The sequence below is a fragment of the Myotis nattereri genome (assembly GCF_964212035.1).
Source record: "Myotis nattereri genome assembly, chromosome: 4".
NCBI lineage: Eukaryota > Metazoa > Chordata > Mammalia > Chiroptera > Vespertilionidae > Myotis > Myotis nattereri.
Window position 1 is genome coordinate 93,325,499 of NC_138079.1, and position 26,236 is coordinate 93,351,734.

The 26,236-nt window shown below is 39.3% G+C and overlaps 1 protein-coding gene across 1 annotated transcript in view; it reads left to right on the forward strand.

Moving 5' to 3' along the window:
- Nucleotides 1–25,914, forward strand: part of ZC3H7A (zinc finger CCCH-type containing 7A) — a 36,314-nt gene extending 10,400 nt beyond the window's left edge. The window contains exons 2-23 of the mRNA XM_081089740.1: nt 1,322–1,423; nt 2,443–2,482; nt 4,382–4,579; nt 5,792–5,950; nt 6,559–6,639; nt 6,732–6,770; nt 7,403–7,436; nt 7,893–8,176; nt 8,977–9,181; nt 11,103–11,167; nt 12,008–12,194; nt 12,951–13,112; nt 13,747–13,943; nt 14,218–14,318; nt 14,744–14,925; nt 15,347–15,423; nt 16,154–16,287; nt 16,698–16,803; nt 20,154–20,262; nt 21,797–21,930; nt 23,802–23,965; nt 25,001–25,914. Coding sequence (XP_080945866.1) covers nt 1,356–1,423; nt 2,443–2,482; nt 4,382–4,579; nt 5,792–5,950; nt 6,559–6,639; nt 6,732–6,770; nt 7,403–7,436; nt 7,893–8,176; nt 8,977–9,181; nt 11,103–11,167; nt 12,008–12,194; nt 12,951–13,112; nt 13,747–13,943; nt 14,218–14,318; nt 14,744–14,925; nt 15,347–15,423; nt 16,154–16,287; nt 16,698–16,803; nt 20,154–20,262; nt 21,797–21,930; nt 23,802–23,965; nt 25,001–25,190 — 2,916 coding nt within the window. The 5' untranslated portion in view covers nt 1,322–1,355 and the 3' untranslated portion in view covers nt 25,191–25,914. The remainder of the gene's footprint in view (nt 1–1,321; nt 1,424–2,442; nt 2,483–4,381; nt 4,580–5,791; nt 5,951–6,558; nt 6,640–6,731; nt 6,771–7,402; nt 7,437–7,892; nt 8,177–8,976; nt 9,182–11,102; nt 11,168–12,007; nt 12,195–12,950; nt 13,113–13,746; nt 13,944–14,217; nt 14,319–14,743; nt 14,926–15,346; nt 15,424–16,153; nt 16,288–16,697; nt 16,804–20,153; nt 20,263–21,796; nt 21,931–23,801; nt 23,966–25,000) is intronic.
- The last annotated feature ends 322 nt before the right edge of the window (nt 25,915–26,236 follow it).

Genomic DNA, 26,236 nt, shown 5'->3' on the forward strand with positions numbered 1-26,236 from the left:
TCACCCCTACACTTTGAAAAAGGTAGACTTAAAGACAAGACCACTGGTAAGCAATAATGAAACTGAAACATTTCAGCTATGTATTTGAAGCGTGAGTGACATTTTCCTATCTGTCACGTGGGTCCAAATACATGGTTTATGTGATAAGATGTCTTCTGAGGCTTAGATCTCATTGGTTTTTATCCTGGGGTGATGTGCCCCACCCAGTCCAACCGTCCCCTGCAGGGGACGTTTAACAGTACGTGGAGACCTTTTTGGTTGTCACAAGGGAGGAGGGAGGGAGGGCTACTGGCGTCTCATAGCTGGAGACGGGGATGCTGCTAACATCTGTCAGTGCACAGGACAGCCCCATCCCACCGCAGCCGCTGAGCTTGAGAAACCCTAGTTTAGGACATTGGAGATGTTGTTTTATCACAGGTCTCTTCCCTGTGGTCCTTTGATTTGCTGGAAGCTGCCTAATGCGCACTGATTAGTGGGTTAGATACTACCAGCAATGACACGTATTGACATTCGCCAGTTACCTGGAAGGTAAACCCTTAACTTTCCAGAAAATTCCAATGGAAGGAAATTCATTTAGATCACTAATTTAAAGAAAGTATTTTTATTGATTTCAGAGAGGAAGGGAGAGTGAGAGATAGAAACATCAATGATGAGAGAATCATTTATCAGCTGCCTCCTACACGCCCCACACTGGGGATCGGGCCCACAACCCCACCATGAGCCGTGACCGGGAATTGAACCATGACCTCCTGTAGGTCGACGCTCAACCACTGAGCCACACCGGCTGGGCTAGATCATTTATTTTTGTCAGTTGTATCAACAAGGATTATTTCAGAAGTTTGTGTAACAAAATAAGTGTGAAGGTTTAGAGTCTGCTCATAAGGAAGTCAGACTCCCTCAGAGGCAAGCGGATGTGAAACCTTTTTACTTCTGGAGAGCTTCCAGAAGCAAAACAAGGCCGCGACTGTTCAGGGCAGCGTCCGTGAGCGCGTGGGAAGGAAATAAACAAATCCTGAGGCTGTAGGAGAGAGGAGAAGGGAGCGGAGGGAAATGACTTTTTCATGGAGAGTACTTGGAGGAGCCTTCAAAGCCTGCCTGGCTGATTAACCTAAAGGAGCCTAAGAACCTTCTGCCATGTGAGCTAGACCCCGGGCACCACACAGTAGGGCAGACGGGGCTCTTGGCTTTGAGAACTGGAGAGTCACGTCAGCATAGAGGGATGTGTCCACAACGAATTTGTGACATAACCTTAAATGATGGGTGCTCTAACGGGGTCCGGGTTGTGCTGCCTGACGCCATTTTGTGTGTTCTTTCTTTCCAGATTGCTCACTTAGAAAGTGGATGTGTGGGGTAACATGTCCAGTGTGTCCGAGGAGAGAAGAAAAAGGCAGCAGAGCATTAAGGAAGGACTACAGTTTATACAGTAAGAGCTTAATTCATACCTGTGTTCTCAACCCCTACTAACTTTTATGTGGCTGTACATTTCACAGAGATTAAGAACCCTTTAGTTATATATCATAAGTCCCATATTTGGATTAGAAATTAGGTGTATTGTTCCAGAAGTAATTTTTGCTCTTTTACATTTGATTTCTTTGTGTTCTGACCTGGATCTTTTCTTTTTTTTTAAAATATCTTTTTAAATTTATTTCAGAGAGGAAAGAAGAGGGAGAGAGAGAGACAGAAAGATCAGTGATGAGAGCGAATCATTGATTGGCTGCCTCCTGCATGCCCCACACTGGGGATCGAGCCCACAACCCAGGCATATGCCCCAACCAGGAATCGAACTGTGACCTGATTCATAGGTTGATACTCAACCACTGAGCCACGCTGGCTGGGCTGACCTGGATCTTACTGTCACTGGTTGTTAGGGCCGAAATCCTTTAGTTTCCCTGAGAATGTTAGACTGAGGAATTTTAACCTAATCTCATGAGAACAGTTCTGATGAGTGAGAGTGAACATCTGTCAACACAGGGCTTTTGTGATCAAACGTGTCTGTTGAGAAGCTCAGTCTGCGACTGACCGTTGTAAGGCATGCCAGCGAGGGGACAGATGGGGGCTGGGTGGATGTGTCCAGGAAGAGGTCCCCCTCTGCTTCCCAGGAAGCTGACAGTCGTCTCTTCACACTCCAGTCAATTGGATCCCATGGTATTATTGGTTTTGTACTATTTTTAAAACGTTTCTGGCATGTGAAACGTTAGGCCTTCTTTCTGTAGCAGTAGATTTGAGAAGAAAATGTACTTAGTCAAGAAAAGACAAAGGAATAATTTTAGATTTCTTAAATCACGACTACAGTTATATGTGAATAAGGAGAAGCAGGTAGGTCTTTAAAACATGCTTTGAACCAGCAGCAAGCTCGTAGACCTTCATATTTAAGATGCCTTCTGGATGAACAAATCCTGATAAGAGCCTGATAATTACAATTAATTTGTTTCTTCTTCTTAGGTCACCACTGTCGTATCCAGGCACACAGGAACAATATGAGGTAATGACTCTGAGAAGGTCGACTGAAAAACTCTTCCGTAGCCTGTGAACTGTAAATATGTAGCAAGGGTTGGCAAACTATGGCCCATTGTTTGTTTTTGTAAATAAAATTTTATTGAAACACAGCCACACTCATTTGTTCATGTATCATCTATGGCTGCTTTCACAAAATATGGTAGTTGGGACAGAGACTGTGTGGCCCACAAAGCCTAAAATATTAATATCTGGGCATTTACAGAAAAGATATACTGACCCTCATATATCGGACATTTGTTTTTTTACATACTTGGACAGTTGTCCTATATTTTCTTTCCTCTATTAGGATAGTATTGAATTAATATATCTTTTGAGTCCCTAAAAAATTAGTTCTAGCCTCCTTCTCACTTCATCGAAAATAAGTGGGACAGAATATGTTGAGAAGGAGAGAGCAGAGAATCTTCTGCTTTTATTTAGGAGAAGAGAAGTTCTAACAGTGATCAAGGGTGACTGAGTAATAGGAAGAGCCAGGGGTGAATCTGTTAATTAGAAAGCCCAGGCCAGCCTCTGACTGACCTTTGTAAGGCATGTCAGTGACGAGGTAGTTCTACAGGTTCTGTCTCTCCAGACTGCTAGGTCGCCCGTGGTTTGGTGTCTCTGAGGGATTCGGTGCTCCTGATGGTCACTTCGTTGTCTCTGCCTGTCCCCTCCTCTCCTTTCTTTCAGTCCCTTCTGCGCTCTTTCTTTCCTCCCTCCAAACAGATGTAGAATCATGAAGTATGATGGCTGCAAACAATGGAATAATCCATTTACTTTATAATTCCATTTACAACCCTTATATTTAAGTTGGAATTGGGGTCCAAACGAGGTTAAGTGGCATGTCAGAAGCCACCTCAATTGTCAAAGCTTGATCTGCCCAGTTTTCTTTACGACTTAGACCTGAATTCACAAAATGAGACAGAAGACTTGAATATTTATTGGATCTTGTGATAAGAAAGGGCTTCTGAAATATTAAAGCTGTGATAGAAAACACAAAGGAATCTTAAAAACTTTTCTACATACCAAAAGGATGTGCATTCTTACATAATAAGAAAAAGGTTTAACATCCTTCTCCCTCTAAATAAGTGGCCTGAGCAAACAGGTTATAAAAGCAGAAATACAAATGGTCCCCAAAAATGTGGAAAAGTTCAACCTCACTGGTAGCCAAAGACACACAAATAAAAAGGAACCACTTTCACTAGAAATTAGTAGAGATTTTTAGATGCACAAGTGCCTACATGCTACTCGGTGTTGGTGGGATGCTATAAAGCAGTGGTTCTCAACCTGTGGGTCGCGACCCCTTTGTGGGTCGAACAACCCTTTCACAGGGGTTGCCTAAGACCACCGGAAAACACATATATAATTACAAATTGTTTTTGTGATTAATCACTATGCTTTAATTATGTTCAATTTGTAACAATGACATTGGGGGTCACCACAACATGAGGAACTGTATTAAAGGGTCGCGGCATTAGGAAGGTTGAGAACCACTGCTGTAAAGGAAACCACCAAAAGTATCTGTTGTTACTGCCTTTGGAAGGCAGTTTAGAAATACTGGTAAGAAGCCTTAAACGTCTCACTCTGTTTGACCTAGAGTTTCCACCTGTAGGAATGTATCCCAGGCCCAGAGTTGGAAATGTGGACAAATATTTACTGGGTGCTTTTGCTGCATTTTTCTTAATAATTAAACACTGAATTTTTCTCTTGAAAAAGCAAGCCAGATGAAACCCACACTGAGGTAGTGGCCTGGATTTTGTAATTTCTTACAACAGTACTTCTTGCTCTGTCAGATTATTTCCTCTGAAGTTTTAGATACAAAACTTAAAATTTACTTGTACCCGACTTGTTCCTTAAATGGTTTTAAGTGGTAACTTTCTTTTTTTAGGTATATTTACGTGCTCTTGTGAGAAATCTTTTTAATGAAGGAAATGATGTTTATCGGGAAGGTGATTGGAACAGCTCAATGAGCCAGTACACGGAAGCATTGAATATAGCTGATTATGCAAAGTCTGAAGAAATTTTAATACCTAAAGAAATCATTGAAAAACTACATATAAATCGTATTGCTTGCTATTCTAATATGGTGAGTTGCGGTTTTTAAAACAGTGTTTCAACATCATACATTAATAAGTCAATATCTAATTTTAGGTGTTTTTTGTTTGTTTTGTTTTTTTAATCCTCACCTGAGCATATTTTTCCATTGATTTTTAGAGAGAGTGGAAGAGAGAGGGAAAGACAGAGAGAAATATTGATGTGAGAGAAACACATCAATTGGTTGCCTCCTGCAACCGAGGTATGTGCACTTGACTGGAATTGAATCTGGGACCTTTCTATCTGCAGGCCGATGCTGTATCCACTGAGCCAAATTGGCGAGGGCTAATTTTAGTGTTTTTTGTTTTTTTTAAAATATATTTTTATTGATTTCAGAGAGGAAGGGAGGGAGAGAAACATTAATGAGAGAGAATCATTGATCGGCTGGATCCTGTGTGCCCTTGACTGGAAATCGAGCCCACAACCGGGGCATGTGCCCTGACTGGGAATCATACCGTGACCTCCTGGTTCATAGGTCAATCAATGCTCAACCATTGAACTACATAGGCCGGGCTCTAATTTCAGTTTTAAGTAAAGATGTTATTAACTGCTTTTAGAGTTGCCTGGAATTTTGAAAAATCAGTTATGGGCAAATGTTTAGGGATTTTTAAAAGTAATTTGTTTCTTAGTTACTTATCTATGGAGACTCCCATTTGAGTATGCCTTTGGGTGGAGTGTCACCTTAAAAAAATAAAAATAAAATCAGCCCAGGGAGATAAGAAAGGTACCCATGTTGTCACCTAGTTCTTTGTTAATGAACATTCATTGCTATTTATTTTGTTTTCTCTAATGTGTTCCTTTCTCACTGTCTAGCAATTTGGGAGTTACATTTTCATTTGACATTTTAGTGAGATCCACCAAGGGGAAACCACTGATGGGAGGAGAATAGGACAGGAGAGTGACACCTGCAGGCATCTGTCATGTTTAGAAAGTTTTCTTTCTTGAAGATCTGTGGCCTTTATGGCCAGATGTTAACCTTTGTCTGATCTGGGTGCCCGGTACATGGGTGTTTATGATATTCTTTCTACTTTTATGTATTTGAAATCTCATGCTGAAAATAATTTTAAGAAGAAAACTAATACTGCTAACCTGGAGTTTAAAAGGAGGGGAATAGCCTGGGGTCTTAAAGTGTTTGCATTTATTTACAGGAAGACATCAGTGCAAGATTGTTTGATTGCTAACTATATTTGGTCTTATATACCAGGGTTTCCTTGATAAAATTATAGAAGACTGTGATAAAGTCCTCAGTTTAAATGCCAGTAACTGCAAAGCTCTGTATCGGAAATCTAAGGCTCTAAGTAATTTGGGAAGATACAGAGAGGCTTATGACGCAGTAGCCAAGTGCTCCTTAGCGGTGCCTCAGGTATGGGATTTGTATTTTTGTTCATTTGTTTATATCATTACCATTTTATTAATTCCTTGTGGATATATGGCATATAAAGAGTTACATTTTCCAACCAGCCATCAGCCTGCTTCAGTTGGGACTAATTACTGATAAAGCAAATGTTTTGACAGAATATAAGTTATAAGTAACAGTTATATAAATTTGTAAGTTATAAGTTATATTAGAGGCCTGGTGCACGAATTCATGCATGGGTGGGGTCCCTTGGCCTGGTTGTGATCCAGGCCATTCAGGGCTGTCTTGCCCAGTCTAGATCGGGACTGCAGTAGGTTGGCCAGCGGCCGGGGGGAGAGGGACCATGGGAGGTTGGCTGGCTGCAGGAGGTTGGCTGTGGGAGTGCATTGACCACCAGGGGGTAGCTCCTGCGTTGAGCATCTGCCCCCTGGTGCTCAGTGTGCATCATAGTGACTAGTTGACCGGTCATTCCGGTTGTTCCAGTAGTTTGGTTGTAAAACGGTTTGCAACAGTTGCTTAGGCTTTTATATATAAAGATAGGCAAAAGTTTTGCCTAATCTTCACAGGTAGTAAAATATAACTTTCCATTAATTATATATTCTCACTTGTTTCAGGATGAACATGTAATAAAACTAACTCAAGAACTAGCTCAGAAATTGGGATTTAAAATAAGAAAAGCATATGTTAGAACTGAGGTAAGCCGAGTTCTCTTCATCAGGTGTTCTCGTTTTGTTTTGTAACCTGGAGTCAATTCTGTTTTTAAGTTCTCGTCTTTGTTTTCTTTCAGCAGTCATTAAAATCAGTTCCTGGGGACAGGGTTACCAAGGTAAAGCTATTACTTCTATAAAAATCGTAACATGAAAATGAAGAAGAAAAGATAGGCATGTTAGCAGTTTTGCTTTTAATATGTTTAGTTTGTGTCTATTTTTGAGACCTTTTTATTTCTCAGACACATTATTGGCCTGAGCTTCCTGTCCTGTGAAAAGAAAACAGGCACCTTGAGTAGAACCTTTCACTCTTACCCAGCATCTCCTGAAGTCTGATGGAACACTTTTCAGGGTATTCAGAGATGTTAGGTTTTGTTAGAAAAAGTGGTATAGGCCAAATAAATCATTTTGGGAGTCTTTGGGATAAACACAGTTAACAAGTTGTTCTTTAATAGTTAAGTTTTGGAGCTGTTAGTTTGCTAGTGGCCACTTGGAGTTGGGAGTGAGTGGTGGCCAGGCTCCTAGCTCTGAAACTGGCAGCTCCTGAACCTGTCAGAAATACTGATCCACAGAACAGACAGGTGGTGCTGCTGGCCGACCAGCACTGTTTGACACCACTCACTACAACGATTTACATGTTCCATTCATTTCTTGGATAGTGATTGTGAGTGTCTTACAGTGAGTTTTACAGATTGCTTTATAGTTTAGAATCCTGAAAATACTGTGATTCATTATTTGGTTTAATTTCTAGGCTTTGAACTGTTCTGTTGAAGATATCGAACCAGGTATGTGTTTCCATGTCATCTTAATCTGAAAAGTGCCCATTTTAGACATCATATGTATTATAGTTGTCAAATGAGATTTCTATGTGGTTGTTAGTATGAAAGCAAGAATAATTTTGAAAACCACTTTTATGCTCCTGTCTGAGCCTGCATGTGATTGATAATGCTGATATCAGTAAGCAGTCATTGAATGCCCCCTAGGGCCTTAGCAATATCTTAACAGCTCTGCCCATAAGGCATTTTGAGAAAGAAGGAAATATTTCCTCAAATGAATATATCTATGCCTGGGAGAAACAAATTATTTTTAGAATTACATTTACTCTTATTTGAATTGCTTTTACTATTGTATCTACGTATTTATTTGTTTTTATCATTGCTCTTTATATTCTCTTATTGTTTAACATTAGTATTATGTACACACACTGAAAATGATTGAGTACATTTCTATCTATGTTACAGATTTATTAACTCCAAAGCAAGAAACACTTCCTGTTGTTTCTGTACCTGCATCCGGTTTCTCTCACCACGTTGGAAGTGAGCTGGCTTCAGTTTCCGTTATGCCCTTATCTTCTGCTTTGCCACTGCAAGTGGAAGAGAGCTCTCTGCCATCAACAGTTTTGGCAAATGGAGGAAAGATCCCCTTCACGATGCCAGAAGCTTATGTAGATGATGGAGACATGGTCCTTGGAGAGGAAATAGATGACCTCCTTGATTCCGCCCCTGAAACTAATGAAACCGTTATGGTAACGTTCAGTGTCACTTCTAAAAAATTAAGGCAGGCTTAATTAAAAAAGAAAAGGCAATATGAGAAACTAAAAAAAGAAAAAAATAATAAATAAAAATGCCAAAATAACCTGTTAGATATCTATTTTCAGAATTGCCTATCTGCTTAACTTTGGGTTTCTTTTTTTTTTTTTTTTTTTTTTTAATATATTTTATTGATTTTTCACAGAGAGGAAGGGAGAGAGATAGAAAGTTAGAAACATCGATCAGCTGCCTCCTGCACATCTCCTACTGGGGATGTGCCTGCAACCCAGATACATGCCCTTGACCGGAATCGAACCTGGGACCTTTCAGTCCAGAGGCCGACGCTCTATCCACTGAGCCAAACCGGTTTCGGCATGGGTTTCTTATCTTGAAAATTATTTTTGTCTTTCTTTGGTGATAAGTGGCTAATTTGGTAAATTTTGAAATAAAAAAGATACATACTCTCTAGTAATTAGCCAATTTTTCTTCAACTCCTATTGGAATCCTATTTATGAAAAGGGTAAATTTAACATTGGAACAAAGAATAGGCATTTGATATTTAAAGCAAAATAAGTTTTATGGATGAGGACTTCTCATTCTTCAGTTCTTTTTTTAAAACAGAAAAACAATAAGCTCTGTAGGTTAGATTCTTCTACTGAGTTTTGATTTTGATTTCAACTTTATGTAATTTATTACCTTGTAATGATTTGTTTTTATATATGTGAATGTTAAAAGCAGCTCAGCTAACTGGGAACAGATCCATGGATTGTCATCAGATCTTTTGTGTTTTTTTCAGCCATCAGCTTTAGTCAGAGGACCCCTTCCGACAGCCAGTGTCACCCCTAGCATACCCTTTTCAGCGTCTCTGTTGAACACCTTGCCCATTGGTGCGAGGTATGCCCCTCCACCTTCCTTCTCAGAGATGTATCCACCTTTGACCTCATTCTTCGAAGATTTCTGTTCTTCTTTAAATTCATTCTCAATGAGTGAATCCAAACGAGGTAAGAATCGAGCCATTTGTGTAAACAATTGTGGTTCATTTTCTAAAAATGATAATTTATATTTGGCAGTTATTTATTTTTATTTTTGTGTGTGTTTGGCAATTATTTAACCCTTGGTAGTTGTACTTGAATTATTTTCATTGTAGCTGAAAATATAAAAATAAAACTTCAATTTTAAATTCCCCTTGACTTAAATGTGCCATTCGGGAGATCAAGAAGCAAAGGAGAACAGGAATGTATGTGGCACTGGATTTTTTATAAGATAATTTATTAAGCTGGGTGTCTATTGTTTTTAGGAGGTGAAATGACTTTCAACATTTTCTCCAAGAAAGGTGTATCCCGAAAGGTCTTAAAGACAGGCTATCCTTTTAAATTCTGAACTGGGCAAATACATATTTAAAACTAATTTAAGATGAATGTTCAGAATAATAACAATTAGATCTATTTCAGGCTGCACCCACTCAGCTCAGTAAACTATGCCTTAGTTTTACAGGGATTGCTCAGTGTTTGGTCGGACTTCTGTTTCTGTAATCCCAGGGTTAATAAATACTTTCAACAATAGTACTAATATAAATCATCATATCTGAGGTATTGATGTGTGGTTAAAGTAATATCAAAATAATTGATTTAAAGATTGACAACGGAAGAAACTAAAATTTGTGGAAGACAAATGGCAGGGAGAAAATAGAGTGGTAGATTAAGAAAAAGAAAATAATTGAACCTCACTAATTTTCTTAATGTCATAGTGAGTTCTTGCTTCATATTTTTAAAAGTAGAGGCTCTTTTCCCATTGAATATGAATTATTTTCTTAGTCTTTTTTTATTATATATTTTTATTGATTTCAGAGAGGAAGGGAGAGGGAGAGAGATAGAAACATCCTATATAGTAAAGAGCTAATATGCTAATTAGACCAGACTGTGGAAAGACCTTCCAGAACCACCTGCCAGAACGACCAGTGGGTAGGGGGCGGGACCAGTGAGCCTGAGCTGCCAGGCCAGCCATGGCGGTCCCGGTGCCCCCCCCTTCTGCAGGGGCAGCAGGAGAGGCAGCAGCCCTGTCCCGGTCCCGGCGCCACGTCTTCCACAGAGGCAGCCACAGGGGAGCAGGCCTGAGCCCAGTTGGACATTCCCCGAGGGCTCCCAGACTGTGAGAGGGCGCAGGCTGAGCTGAGGGACCCCCCAAGGGCACGAATTTTTGTGCACTGGGCCTCTAGTCAAGAATAAGAGAGAACCATTGTTTGGCTGCCTCCTGCATGCTCCACACAGGGGATTGAGCCCACAACTTGGGCATGTGTTTTGATGGGAATCGAACCGTGACCTCCTGGTTCATAGGTTGATGCTCAACCACTGAGCCACGCCAGCCGGGCTCTTAGTCTTTCTTAAATTGATTTTAGAGAGAGGAATGGAGGAAAGAGAGAGAGAGAGAGAGAGAGAGAGAGAGAGAGAGAGAGAGAGAGAGAGAGAAAGGAAGGAAGGAAGGAAAGAAAAGAAGGAAAGAAAGAAAGAAAGAAAGAAAGAAAGAGAAAGATCAATTGGCTGCCTCTCGTATGTGCCAGACTGACCTGTGCTCAAATCTGCAACCTTTCCGGGTCCAGGATGTTGCTCCAGCCAACTGAGCCACAACAGTCCAGGGCTTTTAGGTTTTTATTTTTTAAGTCTCACTTGGTAGGATCTGCCTTAGTTTCTATCTCTGAAAAAGCTTTGTATTTAAATTATTTTTATCTAAGGATTTTTTATATCCTTGGTTTCTAGAGGAAAGGAAAAACTCCATAGCCCACTTTGAGTGTCAATCTGGAGCAAGAAGGCTCCTAGGAATTGGGATGGACAATAACGTGGGAAGCCATAGTCAGTTACTGAGTCCTGATGTTCTTATTACTTGATTAGAATGAAAAGGTCTGTTGAAGTTTTTTTATTATTTTAGATCTGCCCACCTCAACTTCTAGAGAGGGAACATCGCTTAACAACAGTAATTCTTCCCTTTTACTTGTAAGTGCCACTTCCTCTTTTGTAAATACGTCAGTTAAATTGAAAAAAGGTCTTTTACTTAAGTGACTGAGCTATTTGAATGAATGAGAAGTCTCCCTAAAATTTTTGTGTGTTGTGGGAAATAGTGTTGGAATAAGACTCTTTTAGAACATCCAGTAATAAATGCTCTGTGTTTAAGATGGATCTGTCATAGCGAATTAACCACCATTGCAGACAGTGTAAGAGGCTTTAGCACAGAGTGAACAAAACAGGGAAATACAGTTGACCCTTGAACCACATGGGTTCGAACTGTGAGTTTTTTAATAAGTACCTGTACTGTTTTTGAACTGATGTTGGGAGTCAGTGGATGTGGAAAGCTGACCGTGTGCGTTGATCTGGCCATTTTATATAAGGAGCTTGAACATCCTCAGATTTTGGCATCCTCAGGGTTCCTGGAACCAGTCTCCTGAGGATACTGCTGGACAGTTGAAATCTTTGTGGAGTCAGAAGTTATATGCGGATTTCTGACTGTGTGGGGGTCAGCCCCTTCATCCCCATGTTGTTCAAGGTCAACTGTATAAGATCAGGGCATGTAAGATGTGCTTGCTATGAAACAGAACAGTTACCTATTACATTTAACAACTCATGAAGGGTCAGAAAAAGTGGGGGAGGGGTGTAAGACCCAAAGAGAGGAAAATGTACAAAGAAGCCTTTTAAAATAAAACCTTTTAAAGGACAGAACAATACAAACTTTAGTCTGAAGAATTTCTTATTTTTCAGAAGAATTTGTTTCCTGCTTTAATGATAGTGCAATCAATATTTGTTGGCTGTTTTCGTTTTTTGTTTTTTTCATTCTTGCAGATGAATGGACCAGGAAGTTTGTTTGCTTCTGAGAGTTTCCTGGGAATTTCAAGTCACCCTAGAAATGACTTTGGAAACTCCTTTGGAAGTACAATCACAAAACCACCTTCATCAGTGACCCCAAGACATCCCCTTGAAGGAACCCATGAACTGAGACAAGCCTGTCAGATCTGTTTTGTAAAATCAGGTCAGGACTGACCGAAGCAGCAGACAGTATTGAACTAGTAACTCGAGAGTGCTCAGGAATTTGTAAATACATGTAGCAAACATCAGCTGTTTGACTTTTCAGCCTCTGTTTGAATTCTTTCTAAGGAAGCCACAGTTATTGATTTGGGGCCTTTGGAGTTTAATTTAAAGTCTCTTCTCTGATTTGGTGTAATTTTCTTTATAGAATCATATGCAATAGAATATTTACCTGATTTTGAAAGCTTATTGAGATTTTTATGAAATTATTTATGTTCTAAGTATAAGAACTTGGTCATTTTCAAATGGAACGAGAACAAAAATTTTTTTATAAGACCAGTATATGGTATAATGTTTATGGAAATTAAAGTACTTTATCTTGGTTTATTTCTTATCTTCATCCCTAAATTAAGTGATTTAAAACAATTTATTCTCAGTTGAAACATATTCTATTTCCCAATTCATTTTTTCCCTTAGATTTATGTTTAATATTGTTCTTTATGAGCCATCAGAATTCCTATCCTAAATATGGGTATATGTTGGGATGACTGGTATTGAAAGGAACTATGTGTTGTTCACCAAACACCATAAAAGTAAAAAGTTACTTCAGGGGCTTGTTTTCATTTTGGTGTTATGAAAATGGGATTTTTGTAGGAATTTAGTAATCAGTGAATCTGCTCACATCTGCTTATAAATGTGCCTGTAAAATGAAATGACACGTTTTGTGCATATGAACAATCTTTTTTACATCTTTTTTCAGGCCCCAAGTTAATGGATTTCACTTACCTTGCTGATTCAGACCATAAATGTAAGAAAGATATTTTAATTGGTAGGATAAAGAATGTTGAAGATAAATCATGGAAAAAAATACGCCCCAGACCAACAAAAACAAATTATGAAGGACCTTATTATATATGTAAAGGTATGTAGTATTATAATTACTTAGTGTGACAAATGATATGCTGCATTTATTGTAATGGTCCCAGGATTGCTGTTACTAAAAATGTTAAGACTTAAGGGCAAGTTCCTTGGATTAAGATGTTTATATTATTTTTACTTTGGTTTTAAACTTTTTTCGTGGTGTAGCTGTTGATGGAAACAGGACTTTTGAACAGGTTTTAAACAGAAACTGTCTCAAACTTTAAGTTCTGTGACTTGGTCTAAACAGAATCAGAACACTGAAATAGGCTTTGAAAGAAAACATATTGTTCTTTAAGCTGCTTTAGAAAGGACTTCGTATTTTTATTTTGTTAAGCCACTTGATCTGAACAACATTTGAATGTTTCTAAATGATTTTTTAAACTTAGGTAGGGTACATGAGCATATCAAGGCTTTTTTTCCCCCTGTCTGGAAAAAAAAAATTTCTATTTGTGGTGCTGGGTTTTTGTTTTATTAAGAGTTAATACCATTTCTGGATAGTAACATGGGTATCATTGTTTGAAACTCTCCATGAATGTTATAAAAATTCAAATGATGCCCTAAATGTATTTAGTATTCATTGGTTTTGAAAAACCAGTGGTCCACATTATAAATGTCTTAACTCTCTGTCTTTCTAGATGTTGCTGCTGAGGAGGAATGTAGATATTCAGGCCACTGCACATTTGCTTATTGCCAAGAAGAGATAGATGTCTGGACGCTGGAGCGGAAAGGGTCATTCAGTAGAGAGGCTTTCTTTGGTGGCAACGGAAAGGTCCACCTTACTGTATTCAAACTTCTGCAAGAGCATCTAGGAGAATTTATATTCCTTTGTGAGGTGCTGTCTCCAAACCTTATTTTCTGCTGTAAAATTGGTGATAGTTTCTGACTTGCGAGCTCAGAAGTATAAAGTACTCAGTGCAGGTGCTGCTAAAGCATTCACTTGGCAATGGTAGCTTCTATTATTACCCAAAAGATTATAGCGAATATTAGTTGGTATACGTATATAATGTATAAATATGTAATAATATTGAATCTAAGAAATATTCGGGGTAAGAAATTATAATTTGTATTATGTTTTTGTGCTAATTTGTCTTCTCTGTCTGTTCCAGAAATGTTTTGATCATAAGCCTAGAATGATCAGTAAAAGAAATAAAGACAATTCTACTTCTTGTTCTCACCCGGTTACAAAGCATGAGTTTCAAGACAATAAGTATGTTGCTAGTTTCTAATTTTTATTGTGACAAAATAGATTCTTTTCTTTGCTCCAAATAAAACCAGACTAGTATCCGTTCAGGCTTTCCTCCCTCTTCTTTTGCTGTTTTGAATGATAATGACTCTTTTAAAATGTCTGTTAGTAAGTTTTGCCAGGAGTTTTTAAATGAATTATTAAATTACTTAGTATAGAAAAGCATTATTGACTTTCAGTTGCTCATGACATGGATTTAGGTGTTCTATGACTTAACCTATAATTATCTCCCCCTCCGCCCCCCAATTAATCCAACAATTGTACACAGCAATTTATTTTTTCTGATAAAGATTTAAAATGTATTTCTAGTCTAAACTTGACATTTTCTATATATATATTTTAAAATTTATGGCAGATGATATTAAAATGTCACTCCCTTTTCATCTTAGGTGCCTTGTCCACATTTTGCGAGAGACAACAGTAAAATATTCTAAAATACGTTCTTTTCATGGTCAGTGTCAGCTTGATTTATGTCGACATGAGGTTCGGTATGGCTGTTTAAGGGAAGATGAGTGCTTTTATGCTCACAGTCTTGTAGAATTGAAAGTCTGGATATTGCAGAGTGAAACAGGTAGGTGTCTTTGTGTGTGATTGAGACATGTCTCAAGAGCAGTCTAGACTTGATGAAAACAGTCTCAGAGCCTCTTCTCTCTCACTCTGATGTGGCAACCCCGATGATTTTGCTCTGAGCTTTTAAACTATGCAGTTACTTTTCATTTTCAGAGTGGCTTATTTTTAGTATGTTCTTATGTAGTTAATTACTGGCACAAATTTCATGCATGTAGTATGGTTTTGTGAGGAAGATTCCTGGGAAAGCACCAAGAGCTCTATTTGTAAATATTCCATTTTGAAAAAGAGTCATGTGATGTTCATTCCTCCTTAGTGATAGATTACACTGGCTGGGGGTAATTAGGGAACTGAGTCTGACTGTGACCTGATTGGTGGGCTGTTAATACATGGAGAACCTAAAGGAAGGCTTGTACATTTCCCAGGTATCTCACATGATGCTATTGCTCAAGAATCTAAAAGATATTGGCAAAATTTGGAAGCAAATATGCCTGGAGCTCAGGTATTTTATCTTGTGTACTTTTTGCATTTGGGATCTTTCTGGAATGGTCTAATGGATGTTAGTTGTTAGCAGAGGCAGTTCATATTGCAGTCCATTACTTTTTTAATGTCTATTGAGTTGAGGAATTCTTAATGTGAAAAAAAATTCTGAATTTTAAAAAGTTGGTCATCATAAAAAATTAGGCATCCCATAATATCTGCCAGGTATATAGGACACAATTTTCTTATTCAGCCTACTTGACAGAACAATTGAGATCTTGGGCTTTGGGGATTCTACTATTATCCAAAAGAATAATTTTAAGACTTCATAATTAATATTAGTTGGTATAAGTATATAATGTATAGATATGTAATCATACTGAAACTAAGGAATATTAAGTTACAAAAGTTATATTTTGTATTATATAAAGGAGGTGGATATAGTTTTATTTTCCATCTAGCACATCTATTCCCTCTCCCCCCCAAAAACTACCAGTCATCAATTCCAAAGCTTATTTTTATAAATTGAGGTTTGACATCTTTAATCTGCTTTTTATCATATTCTCTTGCATATGGGTGGAGAATTGGAGATTAGTTATCACATCATATATAATGGTCAAATCATCGAACCAGACAAAAAGAGATATCCTATATTGTATGCTATTGTGAAAAAAAAAAAAAGCATGGCGATTCGCTATTTTCAGAAAACTGGTTTTCTGTTAAAATTAAAACTGATCTTTTAATTGTTTAAGGTACCTGGCAATCAAATAATGCCTGGATTTCTTAATATGAAGATAAAATTTGTGTGTGCTCAGTGTCTGAGAAATGGTCAAGTCATTGAACCAGATAAAAACAGAAAATATTGTAGTGCAAAAGCAAGGCATTCGTAAGTAGCGTGTGTGTGGAAACAATACCTATTTCATAATGATCTGTTTCATAGGTGTAAAATCATGTGTGAGAAAAGATTAAGACTTTGAAGAGGGGAGAGGAAAGTAGATAATTTAGGAGTAATTACAAAGCACAAGGAAAGAGATTTTTTAGGCTTTAGTAGATAAGAATTCAACAAAATTCAATAGTACTTTTCTTATATTTTATCAGTTCATTCTTTAGGATTTGTAGGGAATGTGTATTTACAAATATCAACAGTAAAAGAAATGACAGCATCATAAGGCATTTCTTTTAGAAGGGTTGAGAAAAAAAATCTCTGGTCCTTTAGGTACAAACTGTGTACCTGTCCCTTTATATGATGCCTTTTGCCAGTGTGTCTTTGTTTTTTCTGAACTCCATTTTTCTTAGGTGGACCAAAGATCGTCGTGCGATGAGAGTGATGTCTGTTGAACGTAAGAAGTGGATGAACATCCGTCCTCTCCCCACAAAGAAACAAATGCCTTTACAGTTTGATGTACATACGTAATTTTTAAGCCGCTTTTTTTAAATTAGGCATTTCAAATTATTAGAAAGTAGTAGTAATTCAGATCAAAATTGGCTCCCTTTAAATAATGCTCATCATAAATAATGAAATTTAAATGGTCCTCTCTTTTTTCCTTCCCTTTAGTATTTAATTGTATGATTCTGGGACAGTTTTCAGATGGATTGGAATTTTAGGAGTTACTTGGAAAAAGTAAATAGAGAATCAAGGAAGAGAGACTTCTGGGCATGATTTAACTTGTCGGATGAATTACTTTTGGGAGGGAATGGAAGAGAATTTCATTTAAATTTGATTCCTCAGCTTTGCTATCAAACCCAAGGCTTTCTGTGTTGTTATGAATGCTGTGGATGAGCTATTTTTTAATCATGCCTGTTTCTTTCACTGAAGCAGTGGAAACTAACTAAAAGATACCCCACTTGACTGGACCTTCTAAAAATAACCCAAAGGAAACATGTTCAATGTTAGAGGACCTTGTTCCTCAAAAACCCTTAGAATGAAAATGCCAGACCAACTTAGAGTCAGGATAGTGCTTCATTGACGAGGTGGCATGTCTCACCTCTGTGTCCTCTGTTGCCTTACACGGTCTTCTGTGAGATGGCTCTGGACTGTTCTCTTCATGGGAGTGGTGTGGAGAGAGTCTGGAGGGATGTCAGCAGTGAGTTCATGGACAGTGCCTTGGGTAAAGAAGCCTCCTTTTCTGACTAGTCAGAAAGAGTTGAGGAAGAGACATTAATTTCCTATCACCCAGAGTACCTTGCAGTTTGTAAAACTTATACTGGTTACAAGGTCAGTCTTGGAAGGAAGTGGTGTGTTTGATCAACAGTGGTTTCAGACTTATAGATTTGGGTGATTTAATCCATGGGTTATGTAGGAGGGGAAGAAGGCTGATTGGAACCATTGGTATCTTGGGCTTTAAAAGATGGTGGAGATTATGGGTAAATCCTTAAATACTTTGTTAAAACAGAGTTACCTGAGAGCAGTTCTAGTTCGTGAGGCAGCTGCCTAGGACTGCTGGCTATTCTGAAATCTCGGAGGTGGTATACTGCTGTATGATGTTACAGTAGCTTATTTCCTTTTCTTTTTCTTCCATACGAGGTATTGCTTAGCGATCCTTTTTGCAAAAGAGGAAATAATACTCTGTATATGTATGTAGGCAGTGTCCTAAGGTGGAAAGAATGGGCTTCAGAGTCTGCCACAAGGGCTCTGGTCAAGTTAGCCTCAGTCAACTCATCTGTAAATGGGAATAATTGTATTACAGGGAAGATTACATGAGATGGTATTATGTAAAAACCCAGCAAAGTGGCCAGCCCTCTCCTTTGCTTCTCTTCTCCCTGCTGCTTATTTGCGCTTTAAAGACTATGGTAAATGCTTCCCTAGTAATGCCTAAGTACTTACTGGGGTTTGATTGGGAAAAGAATACAATAAAGTCAGTCACAGAATGTTTTATTGACTACTGAATACAGAAGATCCTAAGAGGAGGGGGTCACTGATCTTGGTCCAAGGGGAGAAAATGAACAGTGTTCAGGGCACTGCTTTAGATTTTTAGCAAAAACTGATGCTAAGCAACTAATATTATGTAAGCTAATATATAAGGCCAGCTCCTATTGAAATACAAATAAATAAGCTAAGATAAGCTAACAGTTGTGCTAGGATTTATGTTCTATAAAGACAAGTGTATTTTTTTTAATAGGTTGCTTTAAAAAAAAAAATCCTCACCTGAGGATATGTTTTTATTGGTTTTTTGAGAGGGAAACATTGATGTGAGAGAGAAACATTGTCAGTTGCCTCCTGTATGAGCCCCAAGTGGGGATCGAACCCACAACCTAGGTATGTGCCCGGACTTGGAATCAAACACACCATCTTTTGGTGTATTGGATGACACTCCAAACCATTGAGCCACCCGGCCAGTGCAGAGAAGTTTATTCTTTTTTTAAATTTTATATTTTTTATTGATTTCAGAGTCGGAAGGGAGAGGGAGAGGGAGAAAGAGATAGAAACATTAATGATGAGAGAGAATCATTGACTGGCTGCCTCCTGCTAGCCTCCCACTGGGGATTGAGCCCACAATCCGGGCATGTGCCCTTGACCGGAATCGAACCTGGGACCTTTCAGTTCGCAGGCTGATGCTCTATCCACTGAGCCAAACCGGCTAGGGCGAAGTTTATTCTTGATATTTAAGAATGAGCTCTCGGTGATGGAGGTTTTCTTTTTTAATATATTTTTATTGATTTCAGAGAGGAAGGGAGAGGGGGAGAGAGAGATACATCAGTGATGAGAGAGAATCATTGATCGGCTGCCTCCTGCACGCCCCCACTGGGGACTGAGCCTGTACCCTGGGCATGTGCCCTTGACTGGAATCGAACCCGGGACCCTTTAATCTGCAAGCCGATGCTCTATCCACTGAGCAAAACTGGCCAGGGCTCTTTTTTCTTTTTAAATTCTTATTTATTGTTTGATTTAGATAGAGAGGAAGGGGGAGAGAGAGAAATAGAGAAAGGAAGGGATATTGATTTGTTGCATTTATTTATGCATTCATTGGTTGATTCTCGTATGTGCCCTGACTGGGGATTGAACCTGCAACCTTGGTGTATTGGGACAACACTCTAACCAAGTGAGATTCTGGCCAGGGCTGATGGAGGTTTTCTTAGTTCTTCATAGTCAAGGTTCCTAGGAAGTCTGCATTCTGCTGATCACTTTATTTCCCCACCAATATCATTGTATTTACTTTGTAAAAAGAGATATTGTTTGAATGCTATGTAACTGGATGGACTGGTTAGCGTAATAATCATCTTCAGAAAATGCATACCTAGTGAATGATGGCCAAGGTTCACTGACAGTGTTGGTTATTAGGAAACTGAATGTCCAAAAAAATTTTTTTTGACACTGTTTAGTAAGTTTGGAGTAGTCTACAGTTTCTTAACTGCTTTCCAAGTGCTGGAAAGGAGGCATCCTGGGTCGTAGGTAGGGGAGAGTAGGAGCTGTCAGACTGAGGGGCCAGAGATCTGCCTTCAGAGATAAAAATGTTCCACTGTGTTGAAAGCAGACACTCTGAATAAGTGAACTTGTAAACATTTTCTTATAAGAAAATGTCCCACATTCCAGTTCCATATTTTCTTTTTCTTGAAAATGTTTGAAATGGAAAGCTTAATATCATCTCATGTATTTTGGGCTTACAGTCACTTTGAGTAGAGTCAAATCAGTTTTATTTTAAAATTGTATTACTCAGCATTAGCATGTATAAAAATGCTTATTTTGCTTAAATGTAAAAATTAGGCAGTTTTACTAAGTATATTATGTTTTATATTCATATTTTTTAAATACAGCTGTGCAATCATATTGCTTCTGGGAAAAAGTGTCAATATGTTGGAAACTGCTCCTTTGCTCATAGTCCTGAGGAACGAGAAGTGTGGACTTATATGAAGGAAAATGGGAGTAAGTTGATGTTTTCATTGTGGCCTTGATATCCATGAAATCTAGCTCACCTGAAAGTTTCTTTCCTCTCTGGAAATATGCCAGCTTGTCGTGAAAGCAGAAGGAGTTTGCATCTGAGACAATTGTACCGTTTTATCAGTGGAGCTGAATCTGACATCTGATCTGTGCTTAGGTCAGATTTGGATACAGAGACCTAGGTTTGCATCCTTCATTGTGGTAGATGTATTCCTGAGTAATGGTCTGGGGAGTTCAGTCCTTCCACAACTGCTTAAATCAGATCATCTCCTGCTGTGAATAGTCACCCCCTGAATCAAGCAGATTAGAACTGGAGGTTTTTCCAAGGAGGCCTTAGTGGTAGAACAGGCCCAGATTCAAAGGCAAGGAGAGAACGTGTATCTTGGTCACACTTCTAGTTTACTGTGCGAGTTTTTGAAAGGAGCTTCAGACAACTTTTCACTTGTGAAATGTTTTGTTGCAAGGATCGTTGTTCTTTACTAGTAATCTTAACCAATGGCAAGTTACGGACTGCTTAAGATCTGCAATCTCTGGATTACAAGAATTAATTGGATTTAAGCCTGTCACCTACCATGTTTCAACCATGTCAAAATTCAGTGGGTTATGTGGATGGAACTCCTCATTGTCTTGCTTAGAGTAGGGACATAACAGCACCTGGGGATAAATTGGACACACACACCCTTCTCCCCTCTGGGAACATTGGCAGTATCTGGAGACATTTTTATTGTCATGACTTTTGCGAATGTGTTACTGACACCTGGTAGGTGGAGTCCAGGGACATTGTTAAACATCCTACAGTGCACACAGGACAGCCCCCAACAGCAGTGTTATCCATCCCAGAATGTCACCGTGCTGGGGTTGAGAAACCTGGTCTTAGCGCTTGACAGTAATGCACCTGTTTGTACATGGGGAGCAGCTTGCAGCCACTTCCCAGGACCTGGTCACGGTGGTGTTGTAAACTGTACCCCAGCATGTCGGTCCTTGGGGACCGTGGCTTAACTGATGGACTCCCATCAGAGTCAGAATCTCGGTCCCAATAGTAGTATGTTCTCCTCTTTCTCAGTAAGCAGTGAGGAGCTCTCAGCTCCAGGCTCCCCCAAGCTGAGTAAGTTGCTTGCGTGGTTACGGCAATGATAACAAGTGTTTAATGTGGGCAACGTGAAGCTGCACAGAGGCTTTTTGTTTTGTTTTGTTTTGTTTTCAGTGATGCCCTTATAATGGTTTCTGAATTGTAAACACCCCAACCAAAGTGTCTTGCAAATGCAGGGAGGAGTTCATTAATCTTGAAAACTAATGTTTGCGGGCTAACAGTGCTGAATTTGATTCTTTCCCTTGATAGTTCACCTGCTGCTTGGACGTGGACCGTCTCTCCCTGTCTTAATATAATCAGTCTCCATTCGGCCTCTCGCTTTTCCTTTGAAAATGTATGCTGACTGATACAAAAAGTGTGCATGATCTTGCGTTTATTTAAATGGTATGTTTAGATCTTTGTTGCTGAAAGTGATTTATTTTTCTTTAGTACAAGATATGGAGCAGTTTTATGAACTCTGGCTAAAGAGTCAAAAAAATGAAAAAAGTGATGATGTAGCCAGCCAGTCCAACAAGGAAAATGGAAAACAAATTCACATGCCGACAGATTATGCTGAAGTTACTGTAAGTACTGTTGGTTGTGTCACCTCTCCATTGCTTCTAAACCGTAGAATGAACCTTTCTTTTTCTCCCACCTTCTCTAAAACCTGCCTCCATCACTCACTCCCTGCCCTTTTCTGGTATCTTCATCTTCGCTCTCTCCAGTGGCCTGCTGCTTTCTTAGCTTAAGTCTCTTCATTCTAAAATCCCCTCCTTGATCTTTTTTCTGACTTGGGAACCAGAGAATTTCAAGTCTAAGTTCCTTTCTTACTAGCCTAGGCAGATTATTAACCATCTCCGAGTGGGGCTGTGATGATGGAGAAGTAAAGTATAATGAGTCTAGCTGAAACCGGTTTGGCTCAGTGGATAGAGCGTCGGCTTGCGGACTGAAAGGTCCCAGGTTCGATTCCGGTCAGTGGCATGTACCTGGGTTGCAGGCACATCCCCAGTAGGAGATGTGCAGGAGGCAGCTGATCCATGTTTCTCTCTCATCGATGTTTCTAACTCTCTATCTCTCTCCCTTCCTCTTTGTAAAAAATCAATAAAATATATTTAAAAAAAAAAGTATAATGAGTCTGTACACTCATCTCGGTGCTAAGCCACAGAAGGGGCTCAGGAAATAAATGTAGGGCCCTCCCCTCTTCCCCATTCCATCCTTACCTGCCTGCAGTTTGGCCCCTGCTTCCAGGGTTCTATAGAAACATTAAGTTACCTGTGGTCTTTTACTGCTATAATTGTCTTAAAGTTTTCAGAAAACTGGGGAGGATAATGATTATTTTGAGCCTACCATCCTAAATGAACTGATATTAAGTTTATTGTATTTGCTTCTGTAAAATAAATAAAATGTTACAGATAAAGTTGGAACCCCATTTGTCCCTCTTCCCAGAGGGCCCAGATCCGGTGTGTATTTTTCCAGGCCATGCGTACATATCTTTGACATATTTATTCCGAATCTATAGTTCTGCCTGGCGTACTTTTTAAATTGACGTAGCTGCATGCGTTATTGTGCTGCTTGTTTTGTTTTTTGGCTCCTCTCCATATTGATTCAGTCTGATCCAGGTCACATCGTGGCCTGGCCTTGCCCTGCGCCTCTGCTTATGTTACAGCCTGTGAATCTGCCCTCTCTGCCAAGGCTTAGCTCTGATTCCCATGCCACCTTTTCTTAAGTCCTCCTTGGGTTCCCAGAGCAGGGCCACCCACTATTGCTGGGGCATGAGATCTACCTGTGGTGTTTAATAAGACAGATTCTCATCTGTATCCCAGACATATCGAGTCAGAACCTCATGGAAGTGTCCAGAGTCTATTCTTATCCAGTGTTGCAATGATTCTTACACAGGGCATTTGGGAAATGCTACTCAGACACTTAAAGCTTGCACCCCCCACCCCACCCCCCCAGCCAAGTGCCTTCTCTGTAGGTGTGTGTCCCAGGGGCAGTGTCTTCCCAGCAGGCACAAATCCTGGCCCATAGTAAGGGCTTCTGTTCATGTACACTGAACGCAGTTGCTGCTGTCTCTACAGCTGGCGAGCCTTGAGCTTTCCCGGCTTTTCCTGTGGTGTTACTCCTTCCCAGAATACTTGTTTGAACCTGGCCCCTTGTCCTCCCATCGGACATCCTTGTTTGCAAACTAGCTCCTGCCATCTCCTTGCTGGTGACCTCCTGGACACCTGGCTGAAGCCATTGCCCCCGAGCTCTGCTGCCTGTGTTAGGGCACGCTTCGCAGTGTGGCATCCTTTCCTTGGTCCCGTTTCTTTGCGTTTTATGTTCTTGCCTGGCTCTCCCACTAGATGGGCTCCCCATTAGTTTGGATGGTTTCTAGTCTTCCTGATGCCTGGTCCGTGTGTGAGGGACACACAGACAGCACCTGCTGAGGGGTTCATGTCTTTGTGCTCTTTAGGTGGACTTTCACTGCTGGATGTGCGGGAAGAACTGTAACAGTGAGAAGCAGTGGCAAGGCCACATCTCCTCAGAGAAGCACAAAGAGAAGGTTTTCCACACCGAAGACGACCAGTACTGCTGGCAGCATCGCTTTCCAACAGGATATTTTAGTATTTGTGATAGGTAGGTTTCTTCAATTTCCCACATGAAAACTGCTGGTCTCGCATATTTTTGATGGTCATTATGTCAGTAGACAGATAATGTGGGTGATAAGTCCTCTAATATTGGTGGCTTAGAGTTGGACCCAAAGCTTTAGTTGCTCTTTGAACATTTCTTTACTCTTCTGTGGTTACAGGAAAAGGTTTACTAGTCTGCTGATACCAGTTTGAAATATCTTAAGATTAGTGTGTTCATTTGAGTTTGCCCAATTTTTTTTTTTTTACAGTTGCTGTAAAAAGCACTTTTTTTTTCTTTTTCTTTAATGTTGAGAGTATTATAGGTGTCCCCCTTGTTTTCCTCCCATTACCCCCCAGACCATTTTTGAGTTCCCAGCCGTGATTGTCTAACCTTTTACCACAGCTTTTCTTGTAGATGCTCATCAATTTTGAAACTGCCTTTAAATATTTCAAGTGTAAATCTGAAACTTACTGGGGTCAAAGGAGAATGTATCACTCCGTGTTTATGCGGAAAATTTTTCAATGGCAAACGAGATAATTTTGAATTGCTTCTCATTTTGTTAAAACAATGTTGATATTTAATTTCCAAATTTAGATCCATGTGATACTTAAAATTATCTAAGGCAGTTTTTACTCAGTGTCACTTCTGATTTCCCTACCCTGCATCAGGAAGGATTGTAGTCCCCCCTACTCCCATTTAAACAGTGTTTTTCATCTTTTTTTTTTTTTTTTAATGAGTCCTTTGTTTTAACCATATTACAAAAATCAGGAAAAGTTCATTTAATCAATTTATATAGATACATTTGTTTAAGAAAATGTTTGAATTATAGCAATAAAATAATAATATTCATTAAATACATTGAAATCGTTTAAAGTATTAATTTCTCTATTATGGGTGTCAAGGCTGTAAAATATCCATTTTTCTAGGCTTAAGATTTTGAACTAAAAGTTTTATGCAAATCATAAAGCTAGAGGAAAGTGTACATTTTAAGATTTTCATAAACAACTCGTGGACACTTACAAAGCTGATTTGTCCTGACAGGTATATGAATGGTACCTGCACAGAAGGGAGCAGCTGTAAATTTGCACATGGAAATGCTGAACTTCATGAATGGGAAGAAAGAAGAGATGCCCTAAAGATGAAGCTCAACAAAGCAAGGAAAGATCACTTAATTGCCCCAAATGATAATGACTTTGGAAAATATAGTTTTTTGTTTAAAGATTTAAACTAATATGCTGGCTTTTATGTATGTTACCTAATCAGAGCATTGACCAGAAAAATTGAAAGTGTTCTAAGGAACGTAGCAGGGGAGCTGCAGATTTTCTGCTTGCATTGGCGTCTATCCTCCCTCCTGAGCAGCAACCACAGTAGGTAGGAAAAGGGCTGTTTAACAGGTTTGGCCGTGCTCTCACGGCACCATTGGCACCAAATGGCGAAGTGACTGCTTCCCGGTCGCCGTCTGTTGAACAGATTTTTGGATGAAGTGTGTTGGGGAAGAGGATAGGGTTATGTCTGGGACAATTCTTTGAGATGGTCCTTCAGATCAGAACCATGATGGTGAGAGATTAAATACTTGTACTAGAATCAGAACACATGATGGATGAAATTCTTTACACATTTTAAGCAGAATGAATTTCTTTTAATAAAGTTTGCTACTTATCTGTATGTAGGTTGCTAAAAAGGATTTTCTTAACTCAGATTTTAAGCCAAATAACCATTTAACACTAGTATACGTTAAATGGGGTATTTTTCTCTATTTGAATGTTTCACTATATAAGGGAACCGAGGATAAAAATGCATTGAGAATATTTTGAAAAATAATCAGCTGACTCAAATTTTATTTCTTGGTCTTTTGCTGTTTAAATGATGATTTTGAAAGATTAAACTTGTACTGTCGGTATTGTGTAGTGTATGGACCAATATTGCCTGTAATAAAGATTTTATATGTAGATGTCCTTTAGTTTTTGGTGTGATACTTTCTCCACAAAGAATTGTTGTGAGACAAGTGTCTAGCATAACGCCCTCAATAGATGTTTGATTGTTGAAAGACCACTGAAGACATGGACTGACAACGACAAAGAAAGGGCCAAGCTGTCCTCTCTCAGACTAACCTGTTTCAGAGGCTGGAGCTCAGCCAGCTAGGGAGAAAAGTCATCATCCGGGTTTGGGGCAGCTACTCATGAGGACATTGCCAATGCAGAGTCCTTGTTGGGATGGGGCGTTAGGGAGAATGGCTGACAAACTTTGAAGACGGGGATCTGCCAGGCTGTGATGTAC